The following is a 21905-nucleotide window of genomic DNA, read 5'->3' on the forward strand; positions in this document are numbered from 1 at the left end:
ACTCTTGACAAAAGCTAGAGAGGCCACGAAGAGATGCCAGTTAGCACCTGGAAATACACACTGCCAATGAAATCGAGGTTCTACAATTAGACTGGTCCATGTGAGAAACTCATACCTTTAGATGCAGAAACACTGGCTGGATTAGCAGCATGGCAGGTTATACAGATGTGGAGGGAGCACCGGAAGCCCTTGTTCTGCATAACAGTGGGTGGATACTTCTGGACACACTCTTCATGGTAAAACTTTCCACACAAGGGCAAAAGGCACCTTTTAACATCTTCCCCACTCTGCTTACAAACAAAACAGGTATGGATTCCTGGGAAACCGAAATAAAGTAATAAATTAACACCAATTTAAGAGTTCATCCAATGCTAAAGCATTAGATGAAAGTTTGTAAGTACACAATTCTGTACTAAGTTCCAATATGGGGTGTGTGTATGCGTGTGAGTATGTGTGTGCGTGGGTGGGGGGGAGCGGGAAGGGTAGTTCCCATACCACCAAGCAATTCTCCAACACCAGCTAGGTATCTTACAATTCAACTTAATTCTGAGACTATATACCTGGCAATAACATCATATCCCACAGATTAAGGACTCAGTTCTACATGACTGCCCCATCCTCAACTTCAGATGCCACTCTCAAGTCCAGGTTGTCACCTATACTTCTGACTGGCTATATATCAGAGGTTCTCATGACCCTGTCTTCCTCAGGTTTGATTAGTTTGCTAAAATGGCTCACAGAAAAAGATTTTTATTTATTTACTGGATCACCGGTTTATTACAAAAGGTTGTAACTCATGAACAGCTAAATGGAAGAGACGAATAGGGCAAGATATGAGGAAAGGGTATGGAGCTTTCATGCCCTCTCCAAGAGGCACCACTTTCTTCTTAATCTCCACATGTTCACCAATCATTCAGAAGCTCTCTGAAAACCACCCTTTTAGGTTTTGATGGAGATTTCATTGCATAGGCATGGCGGATTAAACCACTGGCCAGTAATTCAACCTCCGGCCCTTTTTCCTGGCTAGAGATTAGGGGGCTAGGAATGAAAGTTCTAGCCCTCTAATCAGGATGGGTTCTTCTGGCAATCAAGCCCCCATCCTTAGGTGTGTCTTTCATTAACATAATAAAATGCACACAAAGGACATCTTTATCACTCTCACCCCTTAGGAGACACCAAGGTCTTGGGAGCTCTGTGCCATAAACTAAAGACCAAAATACACAGTTCTTAGTATAAATCACGATATCACAGTAAAGAACTTTCTAAGAGACTGATTAGGATGACAACGTGAACCCACTGAACAATCAATCACTACTGAGAAAATCTTGACAATGTTTGCTTGCTAATGTGACACAATAGGAACTACACATTACGTACAAAGCATTCCTGCCAGAAGAAAACTGACCTAAAATTAATTCAGCCTCTAGATCTAACTACAAGTTTCCAGGAAATATGGAAGAGATAGAGGAAGAAGTTAAAAGGACACCTCAAAGATGCAATCAACCAAATTTACAATGTGGAAAACTGAGCAAGACCAATCACCATTGTCTCAACAAATAAATGACACTTAAAAATAGGGTGGGAGTAGTAATGTTGTAGATTAAGAGAAATTAAGAGACATATCAAAAAATAAAGAAAACCTTATCTGGATCTTGATTCAAACACTATAAAAAGACATCTCTGAAACAAAGTGGAAAAATTTTAAATGAGACTGGGTGCTGTATAATTTTGCTACACATTAGATATATATCTTTAAGTAGTAACTGTTACACCTTTTGAAATACATGGGTAAACAGAGGTAGAACACCAAGAAGTACTGAAGCTAAGTGATGAATACGGGGGGAATCCTTACACTGTTCTACTTTTATAAATGTCTGAGGATTTCTTTCTTTTCCTTCTTTTTTAATGTTTTTGAGAGAGAAACAGCGAGAGTGGGGGAGGGGCAGAGAGAGAGAGAGAGAGAGAGAGAGAGAGAGAGAGAGAAACACAGAATTCGAAGCAAGCTCCAATTCACAAGCAGTGAGATCATGATCTGAGCCAAAGTCACATGCTTAACTGAGTGAGCTACCCAGGTACCCTGAGTGTCTGAGGATTTCTGTAATACAAAGTTTAAGAAAAGAAAAAAAAAAAAATCCACCTCTCTCTGAGAAGCAATACAATGTAAAGGAAAAAGCTCAGGCTTGAAAGACACATCTGAACTTGCCTCTGACACTTGCTGGAAATAGAAGCTCATTAAAATAGCCCATCTCACCTATAAATAGTAAGTTTACCCAACTAATTATGATTTTAGGAAAAATTTTTAATTATGCATTTGGAAAGAAGCAAACTACTTACTGTCTAATACCAAGTAACTCACAGCCAATATTAGATTAGAATAACCTGAATTACGGGACAGTCACTCCCTATTAGGAAAATAGGGTAAGAAATGACTCCTTTATTCTTACTCTATTCGTCTTTACTAAAACCGGAGTAAAATTTCCTACCCTCAAAAATAACTCTTTACCTCATGTCCTATACAAAAATTGATTCAAACTAGACCATAGACCTAAATATGAAACCTAAAACTGTAAAATTTTCATTAGAAAACAAAGAAAAGTTTTGTGACACTGGATTATGCAAGATTTATTCAATATGACACCAAAGCAAAATCTCTAAAAAGAACAAACTAATAAACTGAATTTCATGAAAATTACAAACTGCTCTTCAAAAGACACCATTAAGGAAATGAAAGACCAACCCACAGATTGGTAGAATAATTTTAGAAGTATGTATCAGATAAAGAACTTGTGCCCAGAATATATACAACGGGCTCTTAAAACTCAGAAGTAAGAAAATAAACAAACAAAAAAAAAAAAAAAAAAAAAAAAAAAAGATCTGAATGGACACTTCACCAAGAAGTCAAAAAGCACATTAGGATGCACAGGGGCACATGTGGTTCAGTTGGTTGAGCGTCTCATGTCAGCTCACGTCATTATCTTATGGTTTCTGACTTTGAGCCATGCTGTCAGTGCACAGCCCACTTTGGATCCTCTGTAACCATCCTCTCTGCCCCATCCCTGCTTGTACTCTCTCTCAAAAATGAACAGTAAAAAAATTATTAAAAAAAAAATATATATATATAAACAAAAACAAAAAAGATACACAATACCATTCATCATTAAGAAATGCACATTAAGGGGCACCTTGGTGGCTCAGTCGGTTGAGCGTCCGACTTCAGCTCAGGTCATAATCTCACAGCTCATGGGTTCGAGCCCCACGTTGGGCTCTGTGCTGACAGCTCGGAGCCTGGAGCCTGCTTTGGATTCTCTGTCTCCCTCTCTCTCTGCCCTTAACCCACTTGCATTCTGTCTCTGGCTCTCTCAAAAATAAATAAACATTAAAGAAAAGAAAGAAAAGAAAGAAAGAAATACACATTAAAATAACAATGAGAAGGCACCTGGGTGGCTCAGTGGATTAAGAATATGATTCTTGATTTCGGCTGAGGTTATGACCTCACGATTCATAGGATCAAGCCCTGCATCAGGCTCTGTGCTAACAGGGTGGAACCTGCTTAGCATTCTCTCTCCCTCCCTCTGCCCCTCCTTGAGCACGTGTGCACACGCTTGCTCTTTCTCTCTCAAAATAAATATTTAAAAATAAAATCACAATGAGATACCATGATACATCTGTCAGAAGGGCTAAATTTAAAAAGACTGACAATACCAAGTGTTGATGAAGATGTGAAAGAACTGAAACTCTCATGCATTACTGATGAAAATTTAAAATGGTACAAACACTTTGGAATACAGTTTGAATGTTTCTTTAAAAATTAAACATATACCTACCATGCCATTCCACCCTTACGTATTTACACAAGTAAAAAGAAAATGTGTCCATCCAAAGACTTGAATGTTCACAGCAGCTTTATTAGTAATACCCCAACCTGAGAACAACCCAAATGTATATCAATAGATGAATGAATAAACCACCTGTGATATATCCATACAATGGCATACTACCCAGCAATAAAAAGGAATGAACCTGCAACAATATTGTTGAATCTCAAATTAAGGGGCGCCTGGGTGGCGCAGTCGGTTAAGCATCCGACTTCAGCCAGGTCACGATCTCGCGGTCCGGGAGTTCGAGCCCCGCATCAGGCTCTGGGCTGATGGCTCAGAGCCTGGAGCCTGTTTCCGATTCTGTGTCTCCCTCTCTCTCTGCCCCTCCCCCGTTCATGCTCTGTCTCTCTCTGTCCCAAAAATAAATAAACGTTCAAAAAAAAAAAAAAAAGAATCTCAAATTAACTACGCTGAGGGATGGTTTCACAAGGTGTTATATACACATACAGACATATATATGTCAAAACATATCAAACTACACTTTGTGCAGTTTATTGTGCATCAACTATACCTCAATAAACTATTTTAAGACAGAGAATAAACTACTGATACACACATTAACATAGATGAGCATCAAAAACGTTATATGGAGCCAGACACAAAAAAACTATATATGTTTTGTTCCACTTATATATATGAAAACCTTAAAAGGGATAAATTTAATGTGTAGTACCAGAAAGCAGATCATTATTTGCCTGAAATAAGATTTGGGGGAGAGAGGAGCATAAGGATTAACTGTAATAAGTACAAGAGAACCTTCTGAAGTGATGGAAATGTTCTAAATCTTCTCCATGGTTGTGGTTACATAGGTGTATATAAATTTTATCAAAACCTATCAAAACATACATGAAAATGAGTGCATTTCATAGTAGGTAAATTATACTTCAGTGAGGCTAACTTAAAAAAAAATAGTTTTGCCTTAACTTGGTCAGAGAATATCACATTATAATAAAGATAAGACCAGTGGGGTGCCTGTGTGGCTCAGTTGGTTAAGCGTCCAACTTCGGCTCAGGTCATGATCTTGCGGTTCAGGAGTTTGAGCCCCGTGTTGGGCTCTGTGCTGACAGCTCAGAGCCTGGAGTCTTCTTCAGATTCTATCTCCCTCTCCCTCTGCCCCTCTCTTGCTCGTACTCTCTCTCTTTAAAAAATAAAATAAAATATTAAGAAAAAAAAGGTAAGACTAGCAAAACTGGATCATTTGCACAAAAGGCAAGAAGCTCTAAGACTAGGATAAGAGATATGCACATACCAAAACATTTTTTTCTAAATTTCATTTACAGGGCTGGATGGCACTATTTTCCATAATGATCAAAAAGCCCACCATGCAGGGACAAAATGACCCACAGCTATCTTGTCTTCCAGCTTTCATTCACACGCTACTAAAAGTAGTGGCAGAAAGATGAGATAACTCAATGTGACAGAGCCACTTATTTTTTTTTTTAATTTTTTTTTTCAACGTTTATTTATTTTTGGGACAGAGAGAGACAGAGCATGAACGGGAGAGGGGCAGAGAGAGAGGGAGACACAGAATCGGAAACAGGCTCCAGGCTCCGAGCCATCAACCCAGAGCCTGACGCGGGGCTCGAACTCCCGGACCGCGAGATCGTGAGCTGGCTGAAGTCGGACGCTTAACCGACTGCGCCACCCAGGCGCCCCAGAGCCACTTATTTAAAGACACAAGTTGGGGCGCCTCGGTGACTTGGTCGGTTGGGCGTCCGACTTCGGCTCAGGTCATGATCTCAAGGTCCGTGGGTTCGAGCCCCGCGTCGGGCTCTGTACTGACAGCTCTGAGCCTGGAGCCTGTTTCAGATTCTGTGTCTCCCTCTCTCTGTGACCCTCCCCCGTTCATGCTCTGTCTCTCTCTGTCTCAAAAATAAATAAACGTTAAAAAAAAAAGAAAAAAAAATAAAGAAACAAGTTAATTCTGTCTCTTGTTCCCACATGGGCTACTCTAAACCTACACTCTATCCTTCAAGCGAGAGACCACCTTTCCCCATCATTCTCACCAATGTAAGAAAAAAACTTCAGCTTCCTTCTTCTGCCTCACAACTTCAAGGAACATTCCTATTTTATCTTTTTGCCTCTTCAAAATTATTCTCTCCTGTCTCTGTAGCTGTACTCCTCCAATGATTCCCTAAGAATTTAGGATTCTTATCTAGGATTTTTAACCTTTATCCTACCAACACTTAAGATGTTCTTCCTCTTGACCCTATAATATCCTCCCTTCAACTACTGCCCTCTTTTCCATAGTATCAGGCTTCTATAAGAAATAGTGTATACTGGTATCCAGGCACCCTTCAACCTGGTTTAGTATGGCACCCTCTGGCAAAAAGTCAAGCCTTTCCTCACTGCCAAATACAACTGTCTCTTTTCATGCCAGGACCTCCTTGGTTTCTCTGCCACATCTGCCACTGCTTATGACACCCCACTGCCCCCGGCTTCACAGCCATTCTTTGACTAGCTCCTCCTCACATTCCAGTAGTTCTTCTATGTGGGCATGCCCTAAGTACTGTTGTCCGCCCGCTTCTCACTCTACACATGCTTTCACTCAGGGCAGGATCATGCACACTTACGATTTTAATGACTTAGGAGTGTAACAGCTGTCATCCCCCATTTTTTTATTACTTAAATGCTGTAACATTCAGTCCGACTTCACCTCATGTCACGAGTTCGAGCCCCACATCAGGCTCTATGTTGACAGCTCGGAGGTGGGAGCCTGCTTTGAATTCTGTGTCTCCTTCCCTTTCTCTCTCTGCCCTCCCCTGCTCACTCTCTCTCTCTCTAAAAAATGAATAAACATTAAAAAAAATTTTTTTTTAAATCTGTAACATTCACATACAATGCTGAAGAAAGAACAATCTCCTTAGCACAGCCTGTGAGGTACTTTACAGGCTGGTTCCATCTGACCATTCTTAGTTTCTGACCCATTTTGTATATTATAACTCTTAAAATAGGTCTTTCTCTTTTGGTAAACAGTTTTGTCGACATATGATATACACACAGAAAAGTACAGCATCCTAAGTGTATAGTTCACAAATAACCATAAAATAAACTCGCTTATGTAATCACCAGTCAGCTCAAGAAACAGAAAACACTGACAGTAATCCAGAAATCCTCCTTGTCACTACCAATGCCTCTTCCCTAAAATACCTTAAACACACAAACCTATGCCTCCTATTCCCTAAACAGTCTATACTTTAATTATTAGACCTTCTATTCTTCCTCTCCCCACACCAATGACCATGTCTCTCCTAAAACCAAACTCAGTTTTTTTTCTCTGTGGCACTGGTTCATCTTTGTTTACCTATCACTTTAAATGTATCTCTACTACAATACTTTTGCACTGCATTATACCATAAAGTCATTATTCACTTGGAATTCTTTTCTACAGGCAAAGATTACAAAGCACCTATCCGTGTCTGCAGCAACTAGCCCAGTATCGCCACAAAAACAGTGTATCCAATAAATGTTGGGTTTTCCTGAAAAACTTAAAACTCAGACCATCTTTGGAAGAAGACCCTTCTGTATCTACTTCACCTGTGCGACATTCATTGCAGATAAATTTTCCTCTCGGCATCTCAGTTAGTCCAAGGCACTCCAGGTGGAAAGCCCCACAGCACTGAGCCTCACATAACAGCAGCTCACCCAGTTTCTCACAGTTCTGTTAAGAGAAAGAAAACAGGTATGTCTACAGAAAAAGGATTTTAAAGTCCCGAACAGAAGGCCTTCATGAAGGCAGAGGTTAACTAGCAGCTTTCTAGAAAGCAGAAAGCCCTCTCTTTATTCAGCCAATATTTAGTGATTAACTCCTCTATGCCAGGTACCACAAGGTCCCTTGGCTTTCATGGTTCACATATTCTAAGAACAGAAAATACAAGTAAACAAACAAACAGGAAAGATAATGATAAGATTAAGTAGAGAATTCAAATAGCTATTTTGGATTGGGTGATTAGGAACGGCCTCTCAGACAGGGTTCTGAGCTACTAGTCAGTCATTTAGTCAGACAGAAAGACCAGGAAGACCAGTACAGAAAGTCCACAGACAGGAAAAACTATGTCATGTCTAAAAATCATAAGGAAAATCAGTGGACTAAAGTGGAACAAAAGTTAGAAGTGGTAGAAGATGAGGTAAGAAAAAGGCAACAGCCTGATTGTGTGGCCTTACACATTATGGTATAGTTTCAGATTTTATTCTCATTACAAAGGTATACCATCAAAGGTCTTTACCAAGGGAAGGCTAAAATCAAATATTCATTTAAAAACAGATCTCTCTGATTACTACATGGAAAATGAGTTCAAGAATGAGATATGTGAGAACAGTAGCAAAGAGACAATCAAGGAAGCTACTCTAATAGTTCAAGCAAGAGATACTGACTAGCTAGACTTGGATTGTAACAGTCCCAAAAGGGCTCTACTCAAGGTTTGAATGACCTTTGAGATACATCTACAACCATCTCAGCGAGGCCACTTTTCTAAGATGATCTCATCTAAGATAGGGTGCCATTTTTGATAGAGCCTTAGGAAATAAAGATCTGGATGTTTGTTTCAAAACACCGTAAGATTTATGAAAATTCTGCAAATTCCCAACATTTGTTACTTTTATCCCTCTAACATCCTGACTTGTTTCCCCATACTGATTAGCAGAAAAATATAAAAATGACAAAAAGTCTTATACTTACTGCGTGAGGAAAGGTGACTAGGCAAGTCTAATACATTTAAGAACCCAAGAAACAGAACTGGTCTTGGCCACTTAACATCATAACTTAAATAAACAAATGAGTAGGAGAACTTTGGGGAAAAGGCCAGAGGCAGCCAGGGTTAAGAACAGACAGACCCCAAGGTCTTAATCAACCTATAGTGTAAGTTAGTCTTAAACTTTGTCTCTTTCATTATCTCCTATTCACATAAAAATTGACAACTGCCATGTTTTATATATTCACAGTGCCAGTGATACCAGCTTTTATATACAATAAACAAATCTGCTTTCATCATTTAAACAGGAAAACTTCAATTACAATACATATCAAAGAATAATGTTTTAAAATTAACCAAATGTTATGGACTAACCCTTTAATTGGGATGATTATGTAATTCATCTTTCAGATTAGGAACCATAATAAAAGGACACAGTATTAATAAATTATACAAGGACAATAGATTTAAACAAAGAGTGCCCAAACAATCCAGGGCCATAAGGCCACTATAGCTTTAACCATTTTTTCTTGATAATCTTTGTGGGCATACACTCTCTGAGAACTAACAGTGTGTTTGGGTGCTCATCCGAATATGATCAATCTTTATATAATAGCGAAAATGAACAAAGAAACAAAGTTGAAATTCTATTGTTCATCATAGCATATCCTGGGCTTGGGTTATTTTTATTTTTTAGCCGTTTTAATTAGAAAAGAGGAAGAAAAACTAAGTATCTTCAATTTTTTATATGTCAGCTTTTAAGAATTTACAAAGGTAAATCAAGCCCATAAAGAGAGAGCATAATCAAAGCATCCATTTAATGGACTCTACTATCAAGTCTGATAAAGGCTCTTTAGAGAGAGGCAATACAACAGAGTGCTTAGGACTCTAAATCCAGATTGCCTGGGTTTCAATCCTGGCTTTGCCGTGTGACTATAAGCAAGCTATGTAACATCTTTATGCCTCAGTTTCCTCATCTATAAAACCGAAGGTAATAATGGTAATCTACTTTACAAGATTGTTAGGACTATATGATGTAATTTAAAGTGATGGAAACTCTTGACATATAGTAGGTACTACATATATACTTATTAAGACATGAAGAGGCCTTCTTTTAAAAGACAAGCAAGCAATCAAAATGCAAGTGGGAAACATCTTCTACCTGACAGACATTCTCCTTGAGTGCAGCTCCTCCGCCTCGTTCGCCCTGCAGCTTTTTCGATGCTGGCATCCCATGATCATTCTCTACACCCTCCTCAACAGTGTCCTTGGGGCTTGCAGCCGTTCTGTGTGTCATCAGTTCTCCCTTGCAGAGAAAAAATAATGTCCCATATCTGTATTATTCATGTCTCCTCCATTTGACCCCCGCCCTCTGGGCTGCTATTTGTCTAGCCATTAAGCACTTACAGATGTTCAGCCAATCACGCGGGCGGACTGCATGCAATGTTAGTTCTAACCCTGCTGTGATTGGGCGGGTAGTGGGCGCCTCATGCCCTGCCACTAACTGCTCTGAGGCTGTTCCACTGGAACTTTTTGAGCTGTTCCATTTTAAGGTTTCACTAAGGGAGAGAAAACATTCTTAAGTTTATTTGATTACTTATTTGTCCTTCCAAGATCAGTGTTTCCTAAATAATGCCCACCTTGGGCATTCTATTCAAATTATTCTGGAAAGAAACACTCTGTATCATAATGTGTAATGCTGACCTGACTTGTTCTATTTCTCTTTTAACTTGAGTTGAAAAGCCAGAGATAGCATCAATGACTGCATTGATGCTCTGCAAGGAAATGGTTTTAAATCTACCTTTGTTTCCTTAAAGCCAATGTTTATAAATATTATTCTAAAATTAAGCAGATGCTGGTTTCAAGAAACAAGCAAATTGAGTTTCCTTCCCCTCTAAATGTAGCAGTCTCAACTATAAAAGGGCAGTATGAAAAAGTTCACTCAGATTATATGGTTACTTGGCATTGTGCTCTTTGGTTTTAGAAAAAGCTTACTTTGTGATGAAACAGTTACAAAATTTATCAGACACCTAGAGCATAGGATGTTAAAGATCATACCCATAGTTGCCATATATTGTCTTGCCTGATTTTTACTAGCATCAGACTCTCTTTCTACTCCAGGATTCCTATTACAGCTTTTCATTAGCTATTTCAGTAGAACATTACTCTTAACTCAAGGGAAAGAGGGATGTGGCCTCTACTGTGAAAAGTAGATTTGCTTTGGAAGGTCAAAAGATGAGGAACTGAGTAATACCTCTGAGATTGGAGTTTCTTTTGATGAGTCGTCATTTTTCATTTTTTTACAATGCACCTTGGCTGTAGAATGCCTCTGTCGTTTTCGCTTCCTTGGTTTATCAAATATCTTCGTAGTGCCTATGACAGGAAAACAGGTGTTACCTCCTGGCTAATCACTTACATGTCCAAGAACTCCTATCCTCAACTAAAAGGACCTCATAGAATTATGGAATGTTAGAATAAAAAACCAATCTTAAAGCCCATTTAATTCCCCAACTTTGTAGATGAGCGAAAAAGGCACAGGGTGGGGAGATTTACCCACGACTACATCATTAGTTGGGAAAATAGCTACACAAATATAAATTCTGCCTCATACAGATTAAATAGTAAATGTATAAGTAGGTTAAAACAATTTCATTTTACATGATTGAAATGAAAAACTTCTTAATTCCTCAAAGGACTTTAACATCCTGTAAATGGGGAGGAAATACATTTAGTAGTCAGGAAAAGATACTAAAATTCGACCTCCACAATTAAAGATAGTACATTATAGCACTATATGATTTAAGGATTAAGATGAAAAGCTGAAATACATAATATCTGGCTTGAGGAAAGGGAGATCTCCCTTAACACATTTAGTAACTTAAAGGATATTTAGCAATGGTACTGTAACGTTGAACATCCAACAATTTAAAATATATGCATGCTCTAACATGGCCTATATACAAAATGAAATTCCAGTCCTTCCCTCATTATATTTTATACTTATTTCACCTCTTTGTTACAGAAATATCAGGAATTTAAAGTAATATTTCATAAAATGTTCCAGGATAATTAGGCTAGGTATCAACATGAAGGCTAGACTTTGGAAAACTGGCTTAGTATTCTCTTCTTGGGACTGCCTGATACAGATGGAGAAGCTCTGCTATCAAAGCTGCTGGCTGCCTGTAACTAAAAGAATAATTAACAGAATAGCAGAATGAAGGCTCAAACTTCTCAGTAGCTAAAATATTCAGATGAAATTTACAAAATATAAAGAATAAGTTTTGGGTTTTACAAAAACTGGAGTATAAAAGTGTAAGAGAAGAGCTGATATTACTTTGAAAGTTTTTTTCCTAAAGCAAGCAAATTGATGCAATTATATTTGCACACAAGATTAACATAAGTGAACATATTGCTAGATTTACTTACTAAAAAACTTAATAATCATGGGTCACATTTAAAGATGTGCTCATTTAAGATCACATGCAATATAACCTTCCCATGATACCCTTTGCTGGCACATCTGATGCTATGTGCTCAAATCTGGCCTAACACTTCAGAAATAACAGTAATCAATAAATGGCACCAGCAGATGAATGATCAAAGTGACACAAAGAATTGGCATGTAGAAAATTTGGGGTGTGTAACAAGATGGTAGTGTCGCAATGAATGTGGTCAGGTCTGGAATTAGTCCTCCCAACTCTGCCACCTCTTTCATCTTCACATTCTTCTATAAAATAGGGATAATATGGATAATATCCTAATTCTCTATAATGCTTTCGATGGATTAGAGATTAACAGTCCTAAACAAAGGAACTGAGCAAAGGACATGGTAGAGCAAATGCACAAACTATGATTACTGTATCTGTTACTCAATAAAGAGCTGCCCATTCCTCCAATTGGCAGAACCAAGATCACCATGTCTAAGTTTCAGGAGTCAGATTAAAAAACAATTTAAAAGATTTCAAAGCCCTTAAGAAGCAACCACAATGGACCAGACTGAAATGTAAGCTCCCTTTTTCAAGCATATACTCACTCACCAAAGATCAAAGATGTGGTAAAAGAAACTAAGACTATTTGTGAAAGACTGGCTTAGATGACTTGTAATTTCCCTCTCAACTCAGACTCCTTATTTTCTGTCCTACACAATAAAAATTGAATCAAAGCCAAGAAAGTAATGATAGAGTTGGAGAACCATCTAATAAGAAAATTAAGTAGCTCATTTTCTCTATTGTTCCTACCAGTTACTTACTCTAACAGAATTCTAATTCCAGGATTCTACATTCTAAATCTGTAATTCTAATTTCAGCATGAAACTGAAGATTACCAGACAATTTTCTAGTGTCATGCATTCTATTGGGAAGCATATTTTGACAAACAAGTCTTTTTTTTTTCTTTTTTAAAGTTTGCTTATTTATTTTTATGTAATCTCCAAACCCAACATGGGGCTCAAACTCACAACCTTGAGTTCAACAGTCACATGCTCTTCCAACTGAGCCAGCCAGGAGCCCCTTGGGCAAACAAGTCTTAGAAGTTGCAACCTTGCTGGTCTTGCTTACATATGTAACAACTTTTCTAGTTAGCTGACAAGATGTTTCCTAGTTATTTCCACATTACATTTTTTAAATCTCAAACATTTAAATCTCAAAAATACGCACCTCCACCAAACTCTTTAGAATGAGATGCAGCACGTGATTCATTAATGTCATTCTCCAAGTGGCCAGCTTCATAACACTACAAATAAGTAAAATGCAACAGGTTTACAAAGGAACAGAAAATAAACCCTTTGTATTATATGCCAAAAGTTGAACTGTCTACTGTCACAGATACAGAAATCCTAGCTATATTAAAATTAAAAAAAAAAAGCAAAACAGTATGACAATAATGGATTGAACAGAAACTACATGGGGAAAGACATGAGATAAAACACAACAACAAAAAACACAACTCCAAAAGACTCATACAAACACATACTTCTTCAAAAACCAGGGATAAGAGGTGGGTGGGATTATGCAGCGACCCCCAATAGATCAAGCAGATACAGAATGGTGTTCTGATTGAAGTGGCAGACAAAGACAAAGGCCATGGTCCCAGAAACCGACCCACCATCTCTGTTCTATTTCATACCACCCTGTATTTAAAATCTATCTTCTTAAAACTGAATTTATGCCATTACTTTTACAAAGACTTATTTATTTGATGAATTCTAAATATTAAGGAGCTCTGGATCAGTGCTCACTTCAGAAGCACATATACTGGAAAGCTCTGAACCACAGAATGTCTTCCTGATTTAAGTGGCTGCAGGTTAATGTAAATGAAAGCAACATTAAAACTCGAAACACTTAGATATCAAGAGTAATTTCTTACACATGTTATACCCCTACTAATAATGCCTGTATAAATTAGTTCCAGTCCAAGAAAATGGCTTCTCCTACAATAAAAATATTCTTCAACATGAGTGTAAAACAAAATTTAGTGGCCGCAAAAAGTCAACATAATGGATGCTATTCTTGCTGTAAAGGTACTAGAACTTGGGGTGAAAACAAGACAAAATACAGCAGCAAATTTCCAAATGCTCACCATATAGATTAATCAAACCATTCACTTACTGTATGTCAATTACATATCAATAAAATGGGGCGGGGGGATCATTTACTTAATTGCCCCAAATTCTGCTTTTCTTTAAAATCTGTCATTATCTCACTTCTAGCAGTGATCCCACAGCCTTACATAATTCACCTTGTATAACACTAAAAAAGTTATCACCTGATTGCAAATGTCCCTTCCACTCTCAAAATATTCAACTGAATCCCAATTTCCCTGTCCCTTACAATATACCTCTTTCAACAATCTTAAAAATGGCTAAGATTTGAATAAGACAAAGCCAGGGGAAGCACTGCAGAAGAAAACTATCACAGCCTTAAAAAAGTATAAGGTGCAATGATAGGATGATGATTTGGGGACATGATACTGTCACTGATCGTTGTACAAACTGCAGATAAAGTTCAGAGAGCAGATGAACCTAAGAATTGAAAAGTCCGGGGCGCCTGGGTGGCGCAGTCGGTTAAACGTCCGACTTCAGCCAGGTCACGATCTCGTGGTCCGGGAGTTCCGAGCCCCGCGTCGGGCTCTGGGCTGATGGCTCAGAGCCTAGAGCCTGTTTCCGATTCTGTGTCTCCCTCTCTCTCTGCCCCTCCCCCGTTCATGCTCTGTCTCTCTCCGTCCCAAAAATAAATAAAAACGTTGAAAAAAAAATTTTTTTAAAAAGAATTGAAAAGTCCATGTCCAAAGACAAAATCCCAGTCTTAGGACATTGAAAAGAATAAAAGAACTAAAGAATATAATGCAGCCTTTAAAATGAGGTACAAAAACACAACTATTGAGTTTTACATTTACATGCTAATTGACATGGGTGAATATCTAACAAAAACAAAACTAGAGTCTTCAATATAGGATTAAATGATAGAAGGCTGCTATAGCTGAGGAAAATACTCTAAAAACTCAATTTGTGATTTGATTGCAATCTCTATTTTTTTCTTTAAAGAAGAAAATTTAAGAGGAAATCTGTGGGGCGCCTGGGTGGCTCAGTCAGTTGAGCGTCCAACTTCAGCTCAGGTCGTGGATCTCACAGCTCTTGGGTTCGAGCCCCGCATCGGGCTCTGTGCTGGCAGCTCAGAGCCTGGCGCCTGCTTCGGATTCTGTGTCTCCCTCTCTCTCTCTGCCCCTAACCCACTCGCATTCTGTCTCTGGCTCTCTCAAAAATAAATAAACATTAAAAAAACACTTTTAATTAAAAAAAAAAAAAAGGAAATCTGTGTATCCTAACAACTTAATTTCTAAAACCCTGAATTACTCCTCATACATATGGGCAACAGGAAGTTTCTTAAAAATTATCCAGCTATCATCATTATAGAATTAGAAAACAATTTTCTATCTCCATCTACTATTTAATGATGCCTTCTTGGCTAATGAAAACCAAGTCTGCAAACTCAAAAACTTAAGTTCAAATATTTCTATTTGGTTTATAACTGAGCTGAGTCTTTTCTTAGCTGGTATGAAAATAGGGCAGTGGGATAAGAGTAGGTTAGTGGCGTACACAGACAGAAGTGAGGTAGAAATCAGGTTAAGAGATTTGAGCCTGGAAAAGAAATGACAACAAACACAAATTTTACTCAATCTTAAAACCTTTTTTCATTTTCATTTGAAAAGAAAATCTAAAAACAACTGATACACATGTCCACACAAATGGAGAACAGTCTCTCAATATAGAATCTTAGACCAAATGTATATACTGTAACATTCTGTAATTTCTATGTTAAGTGTGCATCAATGTTGCTAAGTATTACTAAAAGCTCTGTTTTTAAAATCACATATTTCCATATGGTTTAATCATATTTTAGAATTGACTAAAATAACATACCTTTTTAGAAAGACCAAGATCCCCTTTCTTAGGCATAAATCCAGGGTCTAAATCATTGGATTCAAGAAGTTTCTTAGTTGGTTTTCTCTGACGTTTACTTTCATAATTTCCTGAAATGCATATATCTTTTCATTAGATGATTTAGAAACTGAGCACATGCTAATTTAAAAAAAAAAAAGTCTATATGCCATAGAAAAATGAATCACCGTATTTTTTATGTTTTCCTCCTCATCTTCTGGGTAGGGACAGGATAGGAATTTATTTATTCTAAAATATTAGTTAACATAAAACAAGAAAATAGTTCGCAATGCAGATACAAACTAATGTGAAGATGTTTTTATATACATCTCTCATAAAAGGACTAAAGGAAAAATCAAAAGGGCAAAACTGCTTTTATATTAATTAACTGTTAGTAAGGACAAAAGGAGAAGTAAGGTGGAGTAGAGCCTGAATTCCAAGCATAACAGCACCAAGATTACAATTTTTATTCTACTCCTAAACAAATAAAAGAGACACTTACTTTGTAGGGCTGTTCTTAAGAATTATATAAAAAAGCCTAATAACAGAGTTTGGTTCATAAATAATGAGATAGTAACTATCATTATTACTCCTTTTAAAAGTATTTGGGATTCTGCCTTAATTAATAAGCACAATTGGGATACTTTTTTTTACTTTAAGGAATAACACCACAAGCTACTGTTGGGAATATAAAAAAGTTACATCCAAAATTTTCCTTGGGTGACTATAATATTCAAAAGTCAGAAGGTAAATTAAAGACCATATGTTTAGATCCAGCTCCCACCAGGTTGACATGTATATAAAAAATGATAAAGTGAAAAGCAATTGGTTAACTTCAAGGGAGAACTTATAATTAGCTGCTTACTATGTGTCAGGTAAATTACATTATGATGTGCATTTTATATATGAGGAAACATGTTGAGAGGTTAAACAACTTTCTAAGTAACACAAGGATTGGTAGAGCTAGTATCTGAAGCATAAGTTTCATTTGTTTATTATACTGTGTAGTGCCCCTCCCTAAAACACTGTTATCCTAAGTATTCACTCACATAGTGTTTGATCAACAGTCATGAAGATCAACAGCAGAGTAAGGAGAGTAGTTTTTAAAATGTCTTCTGGACAGAGTACCACCAATTCATGGTCACTGAATTACATTCAATTAGCCAGCACTTTTGGGATTTCCAGGAGAAAAGTGGGTAGTTTGTTATATAGAGATACACTATTAGCTTTTCATCACAACATACTAAAATCCTATCCACTTACATACTGAGACCCCATCCCCATCTTACCTGGTGTTTTAACTAGCAATTCCTCAGACTCAAGGGCAGGCCGTGGAGAGACTTCCGGAGCCACAGGCACAGACAAGGTCAGCTGTGGCAACTCAGCATGTCCACCTCCAAGTTCTGACTGAGCCAAGGGCCCTTCCAAAAACGGAGCCTCCCTTTCAAGAACTGGAGGCTCTTCTTTGGTTGAAATCAAAGAATTCTCATCCACCCGCTTGTTCTGAGCACTAGATCGACATCGGGCTAAAAGGCTTTCCTCTTCACAGCGGGAACTTACCTAAGGGCAAAAAATAGAAGTAGAATCCATAGACCACAAAGTTGCTGTAATTCCAGTGTTAAAAAGAATAATGCACTTAACAATGAAATTCTGACACATGCTACAACATGAATGAACCTTGAAGATATTACACTAAGTGGAATAGGCCAGACATAAAGAATGAATATTGTATGAGTCCACTTATAATGAGGTAACTAGAATGGTAAAAATTCATAGAGACAGAAAATAGAATGGTGGTTGCCAAGGGCTGAGAAGAGAGTAAAGTAGGAAGTTATTCTTTAACAGGTACAGAGTTTGAGTTTGCCAACATGAAAAAAGGTCTAGAGATGATGGATGGTGGTGCTGGTTGCACAACAATGTGAATGAATGTACTTAAAGACAGAGAACCGTATACCTAAAAATGTCTACAATTCTAAATTTTATATGGATTTCACTATAGTTTTTTAAAAAGGGGAAAATGCAATTAAGATACAGTAAAACTATAAAAATTCTTTAAGGCCATAGTGATAATCCTCCCCACCCACAAAAGATTTTTTTTTTTTAATGTTTATTTATTTTTGAGAGAAACAGAACATGAGTTGGGGAAGGGCAGAGAGGGAGACACAGAATCAGAAACGGGTTCCAGGCTCTGAGCTGTCAGCACCAAGGCAGGGCTCAACCCACAAACTGCGAGATCATGACCTGGGCCGAAGCTGGACCCTCAACTGACTGAGCCACCCAGGTGCCCCACACACATACTGCTTCTTGATCAAAGGGAGCAAAATATGACTTAGAAGAAATCAGTCAAGACTGTAGATAACTGAATGTTAAATACCTTCTAATGTCATGGAATATATGACACAATAGCACCTATAATTTAATCTAGCTAAAATTGTTTAAGTGAATCCATCAAATTGTTTTCGACTTAGTAAGAAAGAGGACAGATTAGTGACACCTATGAAGAACCAATCATACAAATCTAGAAGGGAGATATTGTAAAGGTACTCACTCTCATTACTTAGATAGATAGGGTCATAAAACAGGGGAACTGTTCTGGATTTATTATTTTTTTTTTTTAATTTTTTTTGCAACATTTATTTATTTTTGGGACAGAGAGAGACAGAGCATGAACGGGAGAGGGGCAGAGAGAGAGGGAGACACAGAATCGGAAACAGGCTCCAGGCTCTGAGCCATCAGCCCAGAGCCTGACGCGGGGCTCAAACTCACTGACCGCTGAGATCGTGACCTGGCTGAAGTCGGACGCTTAACCGACTACGCCACCCAGGCGCCCCTTGATTTAAAAGAAATTTAAGAAATGTAACAACCAGATACAACGTGTAATCCTGGAATGGATAAACCAAATATAAAGGTTAAAGGACAAGTGAGGAAAGCTAAATATGGATTTCTTATCAGATAAACTGATCATATGAGATATAGTAATGCTTTATCAGTTATGAAGGAAAACGTTCTATTTTTTAGAGGCGCATATTATTTAGGAGGAGAAAGTAAAGTGTCTTAAATTTACTTTAAAGTACTTCAGCTTAGGGGCGCCTGTGTTGACTCAGCTGGTTAAGCATCCGACTTCAGCCTAGGTCATAATCTTGCAATTCCCGAGTTCGAGCCCCGCATCGGGCTCTGTGCTGACAGCTCAGAGTCTGGAGCCTGTTTCAGATTCTGTGTCTTCCTCAATCTCTCTCTGCCCCTACCCCACTCGTGCTCTATTTCAATCTCTCGAAAATAAAATAAATAAACATTTAAAAAAATTCAATAAAAAAAATAAAGTGCTTCAGCTTAAAAAAACTGAATTAAGGGGCACCTGGGTGGCACAGTCAGAAGAGTGTGCAACTCTTGAACTCAGGGTCATGAGTTCAAGCCCCAAGTTGGGTGTAGAGATTACTTGAATAAATATAAAACTTCAAAAAAAATTGAATTAAGAAATAAAGCAAATAAGGTATCAATAACATTTCCTTAAAAAAAATTATGATCCTAAAAAAAAAAAATTACAATCCTACCATACAAATTTATATTCTATGATTTTACTAAATACTTCACCCTAAATCATTAAACACTCTTTGAAAGAAAAGGGAAAAATTTATATATATATGTAAATATATATATATTACTATACACAGTGCATAGACACATTTATACATTTCTTGTATAACTAGCATATTCTAGGTACTGTGCCAGAAGCTGGAGCTAAAAAGCTGAAAAAGTAAGATCCCAGTTAAGAAATTTATTATCCCATGCAGACAAAATATAATATTGAAGGCAAATCTGCAGTATCCTAAAAGGATTGATGAAAAGACTGTTGAAATGTTGGAACATACCTTGTGCACCTGTTCCTGCACCTTCTTTTGTTTTTTCTTAGGAGCAAATATCTGATCATATTCTTCTGTATATTCCAGAAGCCACTTGCTTGGCTTCCTAAGACGCTTCTTCTCTGACCGCATAGCTAAAAGAGGAACAAGTTCATATTAACCAAAAAAGTTAGAGGAAAACCCATTGTTTCATACAACCATCCCTGCACTCTAAAAGGTACAGAGATGGGAAACTCTTGTTTTTCAAACACTCTGCTTAAGCTCCAAAAGGCTAAAAGTGATTTGCTATGGTTTCTCATATGCAAAAGTCGAGAGGGGAGAGACTTGTGTTGCTCTATACACATACACATAGCCCATCTGAAGTTAAGGAAAAGATTAAATTGAAACTAACTGGTATTCCATAGTGACAGATACAGCTAATATTAAAATATAGTCTAAATCAAGCAAATTCAAAAAATATACAATGAGTTTTTTAATAACATCTCTCTGGATTATGCAGAATACTGGATGGATATTCAGATGAAATATTTACCTAATCAGTACTACCATGTGAATTTCAAAAACAATTTACATAAACTTCATATCATAGTTGTAGTGAGTTTCACATTAGAAACAGGAGTATTTCTAAACAGAATCATTTAAAAATATGCAATTGAGTATATGTACACCATTATCTCAATGACATAAAATGTATATGCCATGTATGTCAAAAGCAGAAAATAAGATAAAAATACATAGTCTGGGGTACCAAAAAAAAAAAAAAAACCTGTCATATTTTATGGTCAAAATTTCAAAGTATCATACCAGTTTTCTCTGAATTAATGGTAAAACAATAATCTATTATAGTTTCCTGATAGACCTTTGTCTCAGCTTAACACGCTATCATCATTTTACAAGGTTTTTGGAGCAAAAGCTAATGCGTACAGAATGTAAGATACAGTGTACTCAAGAAGCAAGAGGTATTTCATGACACAACGACCTCAGAGGGAACAATTTCTGCCTCAGTTGAATGTGGCAATACTGACATTCTCTCAATAAAAGAAATGCAAAAGTTGAGACTAAAAGGAAAAGGTCAAATTACAGCTTGGCAAAGGATTTTACTCCTTAGATACAAGCCATAAAACTGTATTATGACAAAATATGGAAAATAATTTTAATTCTAACTACTGTAATTTCACAATATACCACTTAGTTATTTAAATCTAATATAAAAGGAGTTGAAAACTTATATTCACCTGAAAACCTGCACATCATTAAAATTTTTTTTCAATGTTTATTTTTGAGAAAGAAAGAGAGACAGAGAGAAAGAGAGAGACAGACACGAGTCGAGGAGGGGCAGAGAGAGGAGACACAGAATCTGAGGCAGGCTCCAGGCTCTGAGCTGTCAGCACAGAGCCAGACATGGGGCTTGAACCCACAAACTGTGAGATCATAACCTGAGCTGAAGTCAGGTTTTCACACTTAACTGACTGAGCCACCCAGGCTCCCCTGCACATCAATTTTTAAAGCAGCTTTATTCCTAATTACCAAAACTTGGAAGCAACCAAGATGCAGGTGAATGGAAAGATAAACTGTTATGTCCAGACAATAGAATATTACTCAGCACTAAAATATCAAGCCATGAAAAGACATGAAAGATATTTAAATGCATATTACCAAATGAAAAAAGCCAATCTGAAAAGGCTACATACACACTATAGGATTTCAACTATATGACATTCTGGAAAAGGCAAAACTATGAAGACCATAAAAAAATGGTTAAGGGTGAGGAAGGGAGGCCTAGCAGAGAAAGAGGGATAGATAGATAAGCAGAGCACAGACTTTGGGCAATGAAAATAATCCGTAGGATACCATAATCATGAAAACATGTCATTACACATTTGTCCAAACCCAAATAATGTACACCACCAAGAATGAACCCCAAGGTAAACTATGGACTTTGGGCGATTATAATGTGTCAATGTACGTTCATCAATCGAAACAAATGTACCACTCTGGTGGGGGATGTTGGTAACAGGAAAAGTTGTGTGTGTGGACAGAG

At 37.5% G+C, this 21905-nt stretch overlaps 1 protein-coding gene across 9 annotated transcripts in view; it reads right to left on the minus strand.

Annotated features, from left to right (window-relative positions):
* Positions 1 to 21905, minus strand: part of NSD1 (nuclear receptor binding SET domain protein 1) — a 144567-nt gene that overhangs the window by 33913 nt on the left and 88749 nt on the right. For all 9 annotated transcript variants that reach the window (XM_047858512.1, XM_047858477.1, XM_047858486.1 and 6 more), the window contains 8 exons: positions 19874 to 19998; positions 17294 to 17564; positions 15987 to 16096; positions 13225 to 13300; positions 10824 to 10942; positions 9732 to 9875; positions 7416 to 7539; positions 116 to 316 (listed from right to left, as the gene is read on the minus strand). In XM_047858512.1, coding sequence (XP_047714468.1) covers positions 116 to 316; positions 7416 to 7539; positions 9732 to 9875; positions 10824 to 10942; positions 13225 to 13300; positions 15987 to 16096; positions 17294 to 17564; positions 19874 to 19998 — 1170 coding nt within the window. The remainder of the gene's footprint in view (positions 1 to 115; positions 317 to 7415; positions 7540 to 9731; positions 9876 to 10823; positions 10943 to 13224; positions 13301 to 15986; positions 16097 to 17293; positions 17565 to 19873; positions 19999 to 21905) is intronic.

Source organism: Prionailurus viverrinus, chromosome A1, assembly GCF_022837055.1.
Source record: "Prionailurus viverrinus isolate Anna chromosome A1, UM_Priviv_1.0, whole genome shotgun sequence".
Taxonomy (NCBI): domain Eukaryota; kingdom Metazoa; phylum Chordata; class Mammalia; order Carnivora; family Felidae; genus Prionailurus; species Prionailurus viverrinus.